The following is a 15002-nucleotide window of genomic DNA, read 5'->3' on the forward strand; positions in this document are numbered from 1 at the left end:
GATTCTTGCAATAACAAACCTCAGCAGCACAAGCAAATGTACTTAAGACATACGGACAACCTGGTACCTGCATAACAGATGCATGTGGCCCATTTTGCTGATCACTCATTTAGAAGCATACATGAAGGCACTAGGGATTCAAGTTCTACCCCCTCAACACAAATGTACCTCTTGATCCTGCAGTTCCTGTGGTAGGTGAAACACAGTTTTGAGGGCACTTGCTACATATCTCTTTCTTTTCCCCAGGAAAGCCCTCTCTTCTGAACACAAGTCAAACCCAAAGCGCATGTCCAGGTCTTGGTGGCATGAACAATTACTAAGATAAAACCAGACATATATATTAAGTGTTAACACACTCACATCAATCTTAGGACTTTCACTAAAGACAGACTACATCACCCTTCTCTTCAAAGAGGGTGATGCAACTTGACAGGAGCAAGAGAGAATATTCTCAATTTTTTTTTTAAATTAAGAAACTTATATCAATTTGTAAGCGTAACTAGTGACATTATACTCCGTTATTACTAAATGATGAAGAAACAATGTACAATACTTACGAATAAAACAAAACATTACAATAAATATTCTAAAACTAAAACAGTGACAAGTTTAGAAAATCTATTCCAGTGGTCAAAAGGGAGTGTATTGATTCCCATTTCACATGTTATTTTCTCATTTTAAATCTAAAATAAATCCCAATTTTCAAATGTTGGCATTTCCAACGCGAAGGAAAATTCTCCTTTTAAATAACCGTAGTGGGAACACTTCCCCCTCTAGCGGTGAGCATCGCTAGGAACAGTGGCTGCGGAACTTGGCTTGCTGAAGGAACTTCGGTGACATCCAGCCCCCGGATGAGTGTAGGCGGGTCACTGAGTTTAGTGGGGCAGCACTTCACCCTCGATACTCTGTTGTGTCCGCACTTGCACAAACTGTGTCACAGGTCAGTGCTGGAAGTTCTATTTCACATCAGCCTTGACTCAAGGCACAATATTTCTCAGAGGAGATTTCATTGGTGTCTCTTCTGAAATTTAGTTAGTCATTCCTCAGGACCCCACTATTGCAGTTTATTTTCCTGGGCATTTGTGCTCTTCCTCTCCTGCACCTACAAGCCATCAACGGGCAAGATATGGGGTTATGGTCAGGTCAGAGCTACCCATGGACTGCCTGGCTGGCCAGCTAGCCCTGGCCAGGCACTATCAAATGGCAGGGGCTTTCTTTTTCTTTCAGTGACAGAATTATCACTTCTACTGTGTCCATAATTCCAATTAAACTAGTAATGAAATATATTTATGAGTTTTCTTCACCATCAGATTTGGATAAAATCAGCCAGATTATTATAACCTTATCTGTAAATGAAGACATACAAGGGGAATTGAGTTAGGTGGAGCTGCAAAAGCCTTTCTCCATTGTAAATCAAGATGCAAACAAACTGTTTTTAAAGTTCTCTGAAAGTAAAATAAATCAGCAGGAAGTGTTTTTCCTGTCCTGGAACAACACTGGCTTTCCTGTTGTCATTGATCACTTGCCTTTCTGAAACAAATGGTAGAAAACACTGTTTGAATTCAAAATTAGCTCATTTTTCCCTTTTATTTCTTAAAGAGGCACACACAGAGAAACATCCGTTTGCCCAGTTCTGTGTGTTACAAGAAATATCTTCATGTTTACTGATGAGTATTAATGAGCACATCTATAGATGTCAAATCACAATCCATATTGTTTACCTTATCATTATATAGTATAACTGGACATAACAGAATACAAGGTTTGTTGCTACTGAATATTGACAGTTAAGCAAAAAACAATTCATAATTTCTTATCAAGTTAAATGTTTACTCATGTCTATTCTTGTTTGGGTTTTTCAGATTGCTTTGTTCTTTTTGTGAATTTCAGAGACTGACATTGACCAAAAACAATATTTTGTGGTCAGAAGGAGAGGGATAATGCCAAAATAAACACATGCTTATCAATGTTTATTGACTAACACCAAATCTTCCTAAGGCTAATTATGTATAATATATTGTACATGTATTTTATGTTTTATTATAACCTCATTCTAGTTTTCAGACTGAGAGTGCTGGCTTCTGTCATTTCTATGTGGCTAAAACAATAACAAAATTGATGAACCAAGTCTTTAAAAATAGGAGATCTCTTACCAGGTTTGTGCTGTCACATTTAAGTCAAATCTTTTCTCCTGGAAAACAAGAGCGTGTACTGTAATTTTTTAATTTTAATAAGACAGAAATTTCTTTTTTTCCTTTCTGTCTTGGGGTCAGAGCTTGATTTATACCCCAGCAAGTCTGGCAATCACAAAGCTAAATGTCTGAGCTCTCGGCATATATTTCCAAAAGCATTCACTTACCCTTAGTGTAATATCCCTACCTACAAATCCCAAATCCCTCCAGGATGCAGAAACCATTAACAATCCTGGTATAGGACGTTACTGAGACTCATGCAGAAGGTCCCATTTCATGTGTTACTCGTAAGCTTTCTGCAGCATCCCAAATTACCATTTTTTTGTGTTTCTTGTTCTTTATGTTCTAATACACAGCATATGTTTGACATCCTGGCCATAGTCTCACAGTGAAGAGATTGCAAGTCTGCATTTGCTTCTGCCAAGGTTTCATCCTGTCTTAAAATCGTTATTGCAATCTTCATATTAACTGACAAAAAAGTGCTTTGTTCCAAGAATGTGTTTTAATGGTCCTATTCAAGAATTATTCTCATTATGTTCTTTAAAATCCATGCTCTGCCTAATATTTTCAGTATATTTTAATATATTGTCATTTCAAGTACATAGTTGTCTAAGGGCAGGTTTATTGACATTTTCCTAGCTTGTGCTCAAGGAGCAGCTTTCAGTTTGGACCCTAGGCAAAAGAGGAATCAGTGAGTTTTTGGGTAAACTGAGAGATGTACTGAATGAAGCATCTTATTTTCTGACATCCTTGTTGATCTCCATATGCACTACTGGCACATAATGGAGAGTAGTAGAGTAGTAAAGAGTAGCCTCTGTGGAGAAAACATCTGGAGAAACAAATCTCCTGTTTGTTCAAATTCCAAGAAAAAATCGGAACACTCTTAGCAGCTACCTGGGACAACATTATGGGGAATGGTTTCTTCTTGCATGACCTTTTATTCCCAACAGCTAGAAGTGATGCTTACCTCTGCAATGGTCGTTTTCCTTCCCATGGGCAGTGAATTCAGCATCACGACTGGGGAGCCCGTCTCTGTACTGAACTTACAGGACCACTGGAAAAACAACGTGCTTTAGGACAAAACCAGTAACGAGTTTACCCTCTCTTCCCTCTCCCACTTCCTTGAGAGACACTCATAATCACTCCATCACTGAGGCCACTCCAACTTACTGGGTGGTAGCGCCTCTTCTTTGGCAACATGACATCCAGTGTTGGCTCCGCATACTTGATGTAGTGGAACTTGGTGGGACATGATGGGTTGACCACTCCGTTGGGGCCCAGCGTGATATCCTGTGTCCCCTCAAAGGAGCCCTTCACAGTGAGGGAAAGCTCTTTCGCTAAAGTAGCAAAACAGGTTGTGAGAAATGTTAATATGATTTAACCAGAAAATTGTGCTGGCTTGATTGAAAGTGGGGTGCAGGTAGCAGAGCCGTAGAGTTTGGACCAAGCCTTGCCCAGTGGGAAGCACTCTAAATGGAATGTTGGCAGGAGAGCGAAAGGAGCAAAGCAGATGTTATTTTCATAGAAAGGTGACTCTGAATGTTCTCACTGTGATATGGAACCAGTATTTCAACTTTAATGCAGATCTAATAGGCCTAATTGACATATATCTAGACGCAGTCACTGGAGTCTATAACAACTTAATGTGTTTACCTGGCATTAACTTCACTGAATACTGTAAGTACTATTTATTCCACTAATACATTATATGAAAGGGGCATCTCCTTATCACTAAGGATGCAATTATTGGTAAATAGATAATAAAACAATAACTTTACTTGATTTTTGCTTCATCTTCTCTGCCACTTCAACTTCCAAGCAGCAAAGTTCACGACACTGTGAAAGACAGAGTGCAGGAATCTGTGAGAAAGATCACATCTCACTCTCGTTATGGAGAGCAATAAATCCCTGAGCTTTTGGCTATGTCTAGTCACCTGAAGTTCTTGATTTCCTGACATTTCTGGGCTTTTTTCCCATGAACCACTAAGGAAAAGGAAAAGTTTTGGAGGGAGATGTATGCATCCTCCAGTGACAAGGACACAGTGAGAGGAACTTACAAAGGAAGAAAATCAGGAGCATTTTCAGGATAGTAGCATAAATCCAATGGGTTAAACTGGGGAAAAAATGTAGAAGAAAGATGTGTTGCTGAGAGATCAAGAGTCAGTAGTAGAGGAAGGGCTTTCTGAAGAAGGATTGCTATTAATGTTTTGTGTTGGTTTATTTTTTGTTTATGACACTCACTCTTCTTTAACATAATACAATTATGATCAGTTAATATTTAGTGCAGAATTTACCCACAGAGCTTGGCTCATCTGCAAGTGTAGGAAAGGGCAAGAGAGGTTGTCAATAAGTGGCTGCACAGCATTTTTACCATTGTTCTCTGATAGACAGCAGTACCTATTTTGAAGTACTGGTACAAGAGGAAAACTCTGTGGTGTGTAGAAGTATACAATAAATAGGAAATAATGGGATATCACCAACAAACAGGTAAATTAAATGCTCCATTCTCAAAGTATCTAAATAGGAAGAGGGAAGAAAGAGGAAGAAGGGGTTTCTCTAGCCCCCACCCTGCCTTCCCCTTTATGTTCAGGAATCACTTAAGGAAAATATCTTAGGAAAGACACATACCACCAGCACTCCGTTGGTAGCAATGGTTTCATGGGGACCAGAACTGAGAAACAAAATGAAAAACATGTATTTTTTAGATCAAACAAATTCCACTCATCCTTGCCCAGGATGTTGCCCTTTCTTCCCTCTTAGAAGAATGACAGAGAGACCCCAGTAGGTACGTAACAAGCAGGATCCCAGCAGGTGTGTAACAGGCTCCTTTCCATGCTTGCTTGGACTGACCACTGCTCTGAGGGGACTCATCTCTGTACCAAAGCTGAGCAATATGTATCATGGCTATCTTTTTGCAGTTCAATCTCATGATCACCAAACATGGAATCTGCAGTTAGGCAGTCAAATTCTTCTCATTATAACATGTAAAATAAATGTATTTCAGCTGTAACATGCTAATACACCAGCATACTCCTGATAGGAAGCCAGTTATATGTATTTGCTGGTATGGAAATTATAGAATCATAGAATATACTGAGTTGGAAGGGACCCACAAGGATCACTGAGTCCAACTCCCGGCACTGCACTGCCCCAAGAATCCCACCATATGCCTGAGTGCATTGTCCAAACACTTCTTGAAGTCTGGCAGGCTTGGTGATGTGACCACTTCCTTGGGGAACTTGTTTCAAAGGGGCACAGGACAGCAGGTACCAATTACATGGGGGAAAAAAAAGCTTTCCAGATCATTCAGGTGAAGTCAGGAGATGGTGTGGAGTGACTTGACTTCTGGCCTTGGCTCCCCGCTAGTATGAGGGAGCCATGCCTTATTTATCTTGTTGTAACACAGAGACAAAAATAGTCATTCAAATGGATGGCAGGCTGACCATGCTGGAGGAAGGGCCTTACACTAGAGTTTCCAACACATTGTCATATGCTGGGCAGAAAGAAAACAGAATTACTAGGTCCCAAACAGTGCTGCAAGGGAAAATTGAAGGAATCAGAGATACACTGGAAACCTAACCGGAATGGTTCAACACTAAGAGTCTGTACTATACATAACCTGAAACAGGCAAAGAAAAATTGATAGACATTAATGCTCACACACTCAGAAAGCCTTCTGATTTGTCCACAGGTAGACAAATCAAAAAATTATAGAATGGTTTGGGTTGGAAGAGACCTTAAATATCACATAGTACCAACCGCCCTGCCATGGGCAGGGACACCCACTAGACCAGGTTGCTCAAAGTTCCATCCAGCCTGGCCTTGAACACTTCTAGGGACAGGACATCCACAACCTCTCTGGGTAACTGGTAGGCGTGTCTTTGAAAACAGCTAAGCTACAGAACAAGCTAATCAGTCAGTTATTGGGGACTGCAGTAATGATGTAGGAGAAGGCTGGCACATTTTTACAGAAATACCACAAAGCATGACTTCTAACACTGTTTCTTTATCATATAATGATTTTTGCATTTTTAAAATAATATCTATATCACTTACGCGGGCTCCAATTTGAATTCAACCTCTAGCTCCTCCTTGGCCTGAAAGCAAGAACAAGATATTAAATGAAATAGCTACATAATGCTTTGTCCTTTGTCTAAACCCAGGTCCCTGATGGGCAATATTGAAGTGATTGGTTGCAGTGCATAGCCTGTGATATATATTTCAGACTGAGTGGTCTGAATCAACATTTCAGCCTGATAGTTTAAGGATTCCTTCCTCACCTCCTTCCTTCCTTGAGGCATCATCAAAACAACCTGTACTTCTATTTCTTAGTGTGAAGCTGCTGCAGAAAGACAATTTGTAGCTTCCTTTATATTCTGAATTCTATCTTTTTCTGCCAACTATTCCTGGCACTGTCCTGCCATGACTTACTCTACTTGCTATTATCTTGGAAATTTAAGATATTTTACACCCATCACTTTAACCTAATAAACAGAGACTGGTAATAGTGAGTGATTCAGAGTTAGTGTTGTGTAACCTCCCGTAAGGCAGTGTTGAACTGCATGAGCTGGTTGTGAATGACCTAGATTGGTTACTGGAAGCAATTTGTACATGGTAGCAAGAAGTTACATGTGAGATATTTTGCTGATCTCATCCTTAGATCTCAAAGGGAATCAAGATTCTTTTCCCCATTTTATAGATGGTAAACTGAGAAACAGAGTGAATCAGCCTTTCAGTGTGGGATGCACAGCATGGCAACTTCATCTTTGCTTTTTGGTGTGAAAGTAGATACAAGAAAAGGGGCAGTGGTACTGATTATGAACTACATGGGGAAAAAATTACAGATTATTCAGCCTTCAACAGTTGCATAGCCTTGGTCTTGCACAGAGGTAGCTCACAGTAACAGCTCCCCTACCTACCACACTGTTTCAGTCTTATGGTCTTTAATAATTTATAAAAATATTTGGAAGAGTGTCTCAGGCTCTCATTTTTTACAACATTTTTTGTGCTTATATTTTGAATGGCAATTCAAGTACTCATTATTGGGATAAGTCATCTATGGCAGGTTCAGAAATATTTTTAAAGTGTTGTAAAACTCTCCACTGATTTCTTGATTGCTTTAGTTGTTTGATTGCTCTCACATTTGGGCTAGGCTTAAAGTACAGGACCACCGTTCTTTCAATCGGAAGTTTAGCTGTATCAAAGAGTGCACAGAGGAGATGGTCATCTGGAGTAGCAAAATCCTCATCATACACTGTCAGTTCCAGCACATTCTGGAAAAAGAGAGAGAAGGTTTTTTTATAGTTTCTGCAGTCTGGACATCATTGGCTCTAGGTAAGAAATATTGTTGAGGATGTTCTTGAGAAGAAAGTTAAGAAATTAACTCATCCTCCTTTGCAAAAATGTACTGTAAGTAGAATATTCATTCTTGCCTGGTTCATTTTAATTGCTGTACCATACTATATTGGCTATAGCTCTAAAACAACTTAGTTAACTCCTGGATTCTGAATCTATCTTGCTCTGACTCATACAAGTCTCTGGTTTCCCTAAAACTTCAGTACTGAGCTCAGTTTCTGGCCCTCCTGATCAGAAGCATCGATCAGATATAAGAATTTGGTTATCTCTGCTGTTATACAGTTTGAAAAGTCCTTTATCATGAGTCATCCCTTAAACAATTCCTGGGAACAGTTTAGAAGATAGATACACAAAGTCTTCAGGCTGCATCAGGCAGATGACTTTAGATCCTTACCTTGACCTGACTCTGGATTCGGAAGTAGAAGGTTTCATTCCACACTGGATTGTTGGAGTTTCTCACAGTTTTAGTGCGTGACTTTTCACATGTCGCAGTTGGCAGCCACAATGAGACATAGCAATCAGCCTGGCTTACTGGGTAGGGAAGAAACAAAATAGTTGGGAATGTGGCAAAGTCAGCAGTGCTGCGTGACACTGGAAAGGTTACTCTATGGTACCAACAACAAGAAAAAGTTATTTAAAGACAGAAATGCCTGTTATAATGTCACTCTTTTCAAGATTTCCTTCTGTAATGGAAAAAGCACAGACCATAAAATGACCTAGAACAGAAGGTGCTTTCTATTCTTCCTTGCGTGAGTTGCAGACAACAGTGATATTGTATATAAAAGAAAAGGGTGAGAATTTCCTCTTCTAGTCAGCCATTTCAGTTTCTCAGCCAACAAGATTTCCTGTGCTTACATGTGCATGCACACACACTCCACTGCTGTCTGATAATAGGGGCCTGGGACCCTCCTCCACCTTTTGAGAGCAACTGCAAAACGTCTCCATCTCTGCCTTGCCTCCAGTCATTTTCTTGGTGAGGGTTTGTGAAAGCAGCTGGAGAACTGCTGCTGTATGAGATGGCAGAGGCTTCCTCCAGAAGGAGCTCATTGAATTAGGCATTGTATGTTAAATAATTGCCACCTGCAGGAAGAGAGGGACTCTCCCAAAATGCACTGATAGAGGGTTAGTAAAGGATTTTACATCCCATTTCTCAAAGGCACCTAAATTAAGGTATATCTCAAACAGGTCTAGCCGAAAATGCCATGTACTCTGTGCTGAGGGAATGCAATGTTTCTTCATACAGGCTATGCAAAGTACTTCAGTGCCTTGAAAACCTCTCTTACACCATTCTTAACAGTAATTAACGTGAAAATAAAAATGATGATGATGATTAAGATGATGAAAAAAATGATCAGATTCAAGTTGTGGAGAAATCAATATATTCCTACAGAGTCAAAAAAAATTCCTCTGATGGAAAAGTTTGTTTCCAAAATATTCAGTAAGTGCTAGCCTTCTCCCTCTCCTGCCCTTTTCCACATTCCATATCTTATTTTGGATTAAAAAAAAAAAGGTTCTGACAGCAGTTTAACTATACTTGTCTAGAGTCATATTATCTGCTTTAGTTCTACCTTCCCACCACTTTTATCTCTTGGTCTCCTTCCCTCTACTTTCTTCCTGATAGTATTAATTGAGCAGACATTTCACCTGCAGTATTCAGGTTTCCTCCTCTCCTCTTCCCCTCCCCTCATCTCCCCTCTCTTCTGCTTTCTTCTCTTCCCCTCCCTTCTCCTCCCCTCCCCTCCACTCCAAACCAAGTCCCAAAAGGAAGGAAAAGGCTGCCTTCCTGCTGTGTTCAAGCCCACAGGTAGAAACAACAGAAATTGCCCCAATAGCATTTGTTATCCCTCACACAGATTGTATGGTGTGCTTTGCAGACTGATTACCTGAGAATCGTGATTCCCAGGCGTGTCTTTTCACTTCAGACACCCATGCCCACTTTGCACATAGGTCTGGGAGACACAGCCACGTTTTACCACTGCTGTGGTACAGATAAACAACAAGCAGCATCAAAAGACCCACATTTTAAGAAGAAGGAGGTGAAAGTCCTTGAATGCATTCAGAGGAGGGCAACAAAGCTGGTGAATGGGCTGGAATCAATGTCCTGTGAGGAGCAGCTGAGGACTTGGGCATTGTCTAGTTTGGTGAAAAGGAGGCTGAGGGATGACTTCATTGCTTTCTACAGCTTTCTGCAGAGGGGACACAGAGAGGGAGGTGCTGAGCTCTTCTCCCTGGGGTCCAGGGGCAGGGTGTATGGGAATGGTCAAAAGCGGCACCAGGGGAGGTTTAGACTGGACATTAGGAAGCATTTCTTTACTGAGAGGGTGGTCAAACACCGCAGCAGGCTTCCTAGAGGGGTGGTCAATGTTCCAAGCCTGTCAGTGTTGAAGATGTATTTTGACAATGCCTCTAGTAATATGCTTTAATTTGGTCAGCCCTGAATTGGTCAGGCAGTTTGATTAGGTGATTGTTGTAGATTCCTTTCAACTGAAATAGCCTCTTCTATTCACAACAGCAAAGAAACAGTGCAATGCACAGGTGATGCATGTTGCTACAGGTTACCAGCAGGAGACTGCTAACATTGAAAACATGGTCTGCTTATACCAAATATCTCCCCAGTAAGGGTAGGTCTAGACAGCCTGACAAGTCTGGCTGCCTTATATATTTTGCCTTGTTTAGGCACACCAGAAAGAGGAACACAGAGTCTCACTTGCACCTTCTCCCTGCAAAGGAAGTTACTTGCCTTTATATCATTTATAGACAGAGTTGATTTAAGAACAACATTTAAGGCTGCCCTCCTTCTGTCTTAAGAAAGCACTTGTAACTGCCTGCTACTTGTGAAATTCCAAAATTAAGTCTACACATTTCCAGGAAGCATGTCTCTCTCAAACTGGGAAGTCTCATTTGGAAGTGTTTAGCTTTTATCCAGAGATGAGACAGAAGAAAAAGAATGAGGCCTTTTCACATTTAAAAAGAAATTCTTAATCACTTCACTGCCAGGTAATAGCCCTTGTACACCTTGCTCCAGAGAAGAAAAAAAGGTAATTCTAGAGCAGTACTGCACCTGATCCACCCTCCATCTTTCAGGGAGATCCTTACTTTGGCATTTCCAAACAAGAGTTTGCATTTTGAATACCATGTTTAATAACCCTTGCTAGACTTATGTTCCATGAATAATTTCTTGTTGAACATATATATTTTAACATCCACACATTCCTGTGGAGGTAAGTTCCATAGTTTCCTTGTATGTTATTTATTTTAAACTTGCTGTTTGATACTTTCATGAGCGCTCACATTTATTCTCACATTGTGAAAAACAGGGGAAAATTGCTCCTTATTCACTTTCTTTCCGTATTTCTTTTTGAAGAAACAGCTCCCATGACCTCCTCAATAATTTTGCTTCTAGTCTTTAGGACTGTAGCCTACTTAGTCCCTCTGGATGTAAAAGTTGTTTCAGATCTGTCATTGTATTTGGTCCCTTTCTACAGCTCCTTTTGTTACTCCATTTCCTCAAGTGTTTTTATTTATTTTTTTCAATCTGTGAATTTCCTTGCAGATAATAATGCTTTGAAGAAATTTGAAACTGCAAAAATAGGTATTGGAATGTATTTGGAGAACCTAGAAGTAATGCTACTAATTTTAAAATGCATTAAAAGTAATTTTGTATAACTACCATGACTTTAGATTTATCCTTGGAGATCAATGACTGTTGCCTGCTTGGCTGGCAAAGCACTCTGTTCTACTGGTGTGATTCATCATTGCTGCATCTTAATTGTACTTTGAGATACAGAGCATATCAAGCAATCCTTAATTATATGAGTAGATGCAGCCAAACTAGTCAGCTGTGTATTTAATGCAATATTGCCTCAGTTCTGCTTGCTCAATCTCTTTCTACAACCTCATTATTTGTCTTGTTGCCTGACACGCAGAAGATGAGACCTTGAAGAGACCTTTCTGTGTTGTCGCTTCATCACACATGTCCCACCACCATGGACAAGGAGGGAGGTGCAGAGACTGTGACCCAATGATATGACCTCAGATACAGTTGATATCTCTCTTACTCGAAGCTGTGATATGGGGAAGTCCTCTGATGCATCTTTCAGAAAAACATGTGATAATCACAGGGTAAGATGGGAATGGTACCGCATAGTAAATCCGGACCTTCATCTTTCAGAAAATCTTCCTTGATTTTTCCTGTGCAAGAGACTATGGAACCAATTATTGCTGCTTACAGTGAAACAGGAGAAACAAAAGGATCAAGAGATAATTTCAGCATCCTTTCATCCAGGTGGTCACATAGTTGTATTCACTCAAACAAAACAAACAGTTAATTTGTCTATTTTGTGTAAAACCCCTCTCCGCGCAAAAGGATAGTCCATGTTCTTCAGTGGTGTTTTCCTTTCCTGCTTACTCACTTCCCACCACTTTCCTGCCATTTGACTCACAGTCTTGCTCAACTGCGAAGCTGCTGTATTAGTGTTAGAGGGAACAAAGCATCCAGCTCTCAGTCAGCACAGTTTGTTTGACTGTCATTTCAGGGTAATTAATAATGGCTTAGCCTGGTGGTAATGATTGTAGAAAGCTTCTTTCTGTTCATTTCATCTTTGTCAGAACCAAGATTGAGGGGGATGAAAAGATTTTCTCCTTCCAGACACGTTTCCCAAGGTGCTACAAAGCATTACCAGAATCACCTCTTGTTTTTGAAAACACACAACGTGGTCTTTTTCATCTACCTGTAGCAGAAACTCTCCTTTCTTTGAGAGAAAGTACTTATCCTCAGAAAGACATTCAAATCTTGAAACCAGTCAGAAAGCACAGGCATAACACTCAAAAAGACAGCAGCAAGCAGCACAGACTGACTGGTTTGTAACAATTTGTTTACATAAACAGTAGGTTATTTCAGAAACAATAAGAAAGGTTGCTATACAATTATAAAAAATATTATGTTGCCTGTATCCCAAGACACCACTTAGAATGGAGATACTTACAGGCATCCACTCGCTGGAGATTTCTCATCCGGATGATCCTTACGGTCAACAGGTAGCAGGGAGAGGATTCTATCTGTAGAAGAACAGTACAAAATGGAGTCTGAATAAGCCTTTGGTAGGAAAAAAGTTTCAAAAGTGCAAACTAACCGGATGCTACAATAATACAGTTAGTAAAATTTGGGTTTAGCATCTCAGTACTCTGCAGAAGAAAATCTGCAACATAAGCTTCTGCTGTTAAAGAAATCAACATTTTTTATATTTCACTGTCTTTTTGCTTTGTTGTTTTGAGTGTGTATTGCTCATCAGAGCAGAAAAGAAAGGGATAAATCACTGAAAACTCATACAGCCTGTGAGATGCTTGCAAAACCTCTTGCTCTGAAACTACTGAGTTTAGCTCCACAACATAGCTACAGTAAGTCTCCTGAACAGAGTAAATGCACTGGTGAGAACCATGGTGGAGTTGTCAAAATACTGGCAGTCTTACTCAAAGTTACAGTCAATCCTCTTAGTAACCACCCATGAGGTGCCATCGCATAGAAAAAAGTCCTGTGGAGAATATCTGTTGTCCTGGACTCCCATGGGATAAACCTGAAGTACCAGTCTTTAAGAGGTGCTTTTGCCTTCTGCTTCAAAAACATAGATTTCTCTGTTTTTCCATTTACAGTTGTAGGAGAAAATGAGTAACAATAATCTGAGCTTTTGTAAATCATAACTGTGAGATAAACCAATGGCTGAAAATCATTTCCAGAGGATTTAGAGGGCAAAGAGTTAGGTACGGGTTGCCTTTGGGGAAAAATAAAAAACACTACCTTCCTCCAAAAAACTCTTGAAGATTGAAAGTGCTTAAGTTCCTTTGTTCCCTTTGAATGTCTCAACCTTAATCTTCTATAAAACAAGTCTCTCCAAATTTTGTGATTGCAGAGATCTCTTCCTATTTATTATTGGAAGATAAATGTGATTTCCTTCTTCTAAGGAAGGCGATTTCCTGCTGGCTCATTACATAAACCTGTCTCTATCTCACACTTATCTGCAAAAGGCTTTTCTGACCAAGGCAATAAATAAATCAGCATTTCCCGTGGCTGTGACACACAGTCATTTCCTCACACTCCTAGAAACATTTCCACCTGCATAAATGGTTACAACAGTCCTCCAAATCATTCTTTTTGACAACTGTTATTTTTAACAACTGATTTCCTCTCATTTAGGAGCATCCTTCTATTTCTACAGCGCTTCAGAGACTTCCTATAATGACTATAAACAAGCAGACAAAATAGATGTTAAGGCAGATAAAGATGGAAGAACCTCACTTAAAACAATATAAGTAATGTGGCCAATTTTTTTTCAAGAAAACAGAGCAAAAGGGCCTTATTTTCAGATGGAAAGACAATTATGTCCTTTGTGACAAAAAATTACTTTTTCAGTGTGTAATTAAAATCCTCTCTTCTCTCTAACACGTCATGTTATGCTAAAATTTCTTTGCTGAGCTCTTGAAAAGCATTCCTGCTTCCACCCATCTTATATGTGCCTCAAGAATTCTTTGGGGTTTTTTCCTTTTTCAGTGCTTCTTTATGATTCAAACTAAGAAATCCATCCACTTTTTATTTCAAGTGTTCTCAAAGGAGAAAAAGCCTAACAGAAACTGCAAAATTTGCAAACTACTGATGAAAGGGTATGTTCTCAGAGCTACCCCATACAAGGACACTGGTTCACATTTCAGATACAGTATAGCCAAAATAATACAGTTCTACACCCGGTTATTAACCCTTCTTCTCAGCTGGGTAATTAGCAAAGGTGGATCACCACACTCACATGTTAGGAATGAGCTTGGGCACCTCAGCATATGTCCTAGAAGGGACAAACTCATTTTTCCTTAGGATCTGAATAAGCATGGGGGAAATTCTTGCAGGCATTTATCTCTAGGGATTGTGCAAGGTGCTGCCAGCTCCTGGATCAGCTCCAGATATGCTTCCTCTGACAAGTGGCATTGCTTGAGTGAGAATCAATGAATTCAATATTTGCAAAGCAGTTTGAGATTCTTAGATAGGAGAAAAGGTGGGGGTTTTAAATGATTTTTATGTGGTTTCTGCCATCTGATCACCTTCCTCCTGGTTCCCATGTAATAACTTTCTAATATGTTAGCCAGAGTTCCCCATCTGCCATGGGGAAATAAATTCTCAGAGATGCGGGTTTCACAAAAAGACTTGTTGAAATTTCACCAAAAAAAAAAAAAATCAGTGGCTTAACCAAAGCTACAGAAATCAGGACCTGTGCTTGCACTAGGGGACAAGTACATGCCACCAGCCAGTTACCTGAGGAAAAGGCAGCAGCCAGGCAGCAGCTGTCCTGGCAGTCCTCACATGTGCCAGTGGGAGTAGCAAAGACAACTGGGAGAGTAGAAATCACCTGGTGATCAGGCCTTGCTAGTTATTCTGCTCCCAGGAGGATTTGCTATTTTAATTAATTCCAGTAA

At 40.0% G+C, this 15002-nt stretch overlaps 1 protein-coding gene across 1 annotated transcript in view; it reads right to left on the minus strand.

Moving 5' to 3' along the window:
- LOC135416732 (cytosolic phospholipase A2 epsilon-like) overlaps positions 1 to 15002 on the minus strand; it is a 34793-nt gene that overhangs the window by 12163 nt on the left and 7628 nt on the right. Inside the window, exons 3-12 of the mRNA XM_064660053.1 lie at positions 12533 to 12605; positions 7942 to 8078; positions 7334 to 7465; positions 6249 to 6289; positions 4821 to 4863; positions 3971 to 4028; positions 3363 to 3529; positions 3160 to 3246; positions 2154 to 2191; positions 169 to 316 (exon numbers count right to left, since the gene is read on the minus strand). Coding sequence (XP_064516123.1) covers positions 169 to 316; positions 2154 to 2191; positions 3160 to 3246; positions 3363 to 3529; positions 3971 to 4028; positions 4821 to 4863; positions 6249 to 6289; positions 7334 to 7465; positions 7942 to 8078; positions 12533 to 12605 — 924 coding nt within the window. The remainder of the gene's footprint in view (positions 1 to 168; positions 317 to 2153; positions 2192 to 3159; positions 3247 to 3362; positions 3530 to 3970; positions 4029 to 4820; positions 4864 to 6248; positions 6290 to 7333; positions 7466 to 7941; positions 8079 to 12532; positions 12606 to 15002) is intronic.

Source organism: Pseudopipra pipra, chromosome 6 (assembly GCF_036250125.1).
Source record: "Pseudopipra pipra isolate bDixPip1 chromosome 6, bDixPip1.hap1, whole genome shotgun sequence".
In the NCBI taxonomy this organism is placed as follows: Eukaryota; Metazoa; Chordata; class Aves; order Passeriformes; family Pipridae; genus Pseudopipra; species Pseudopipra pipra.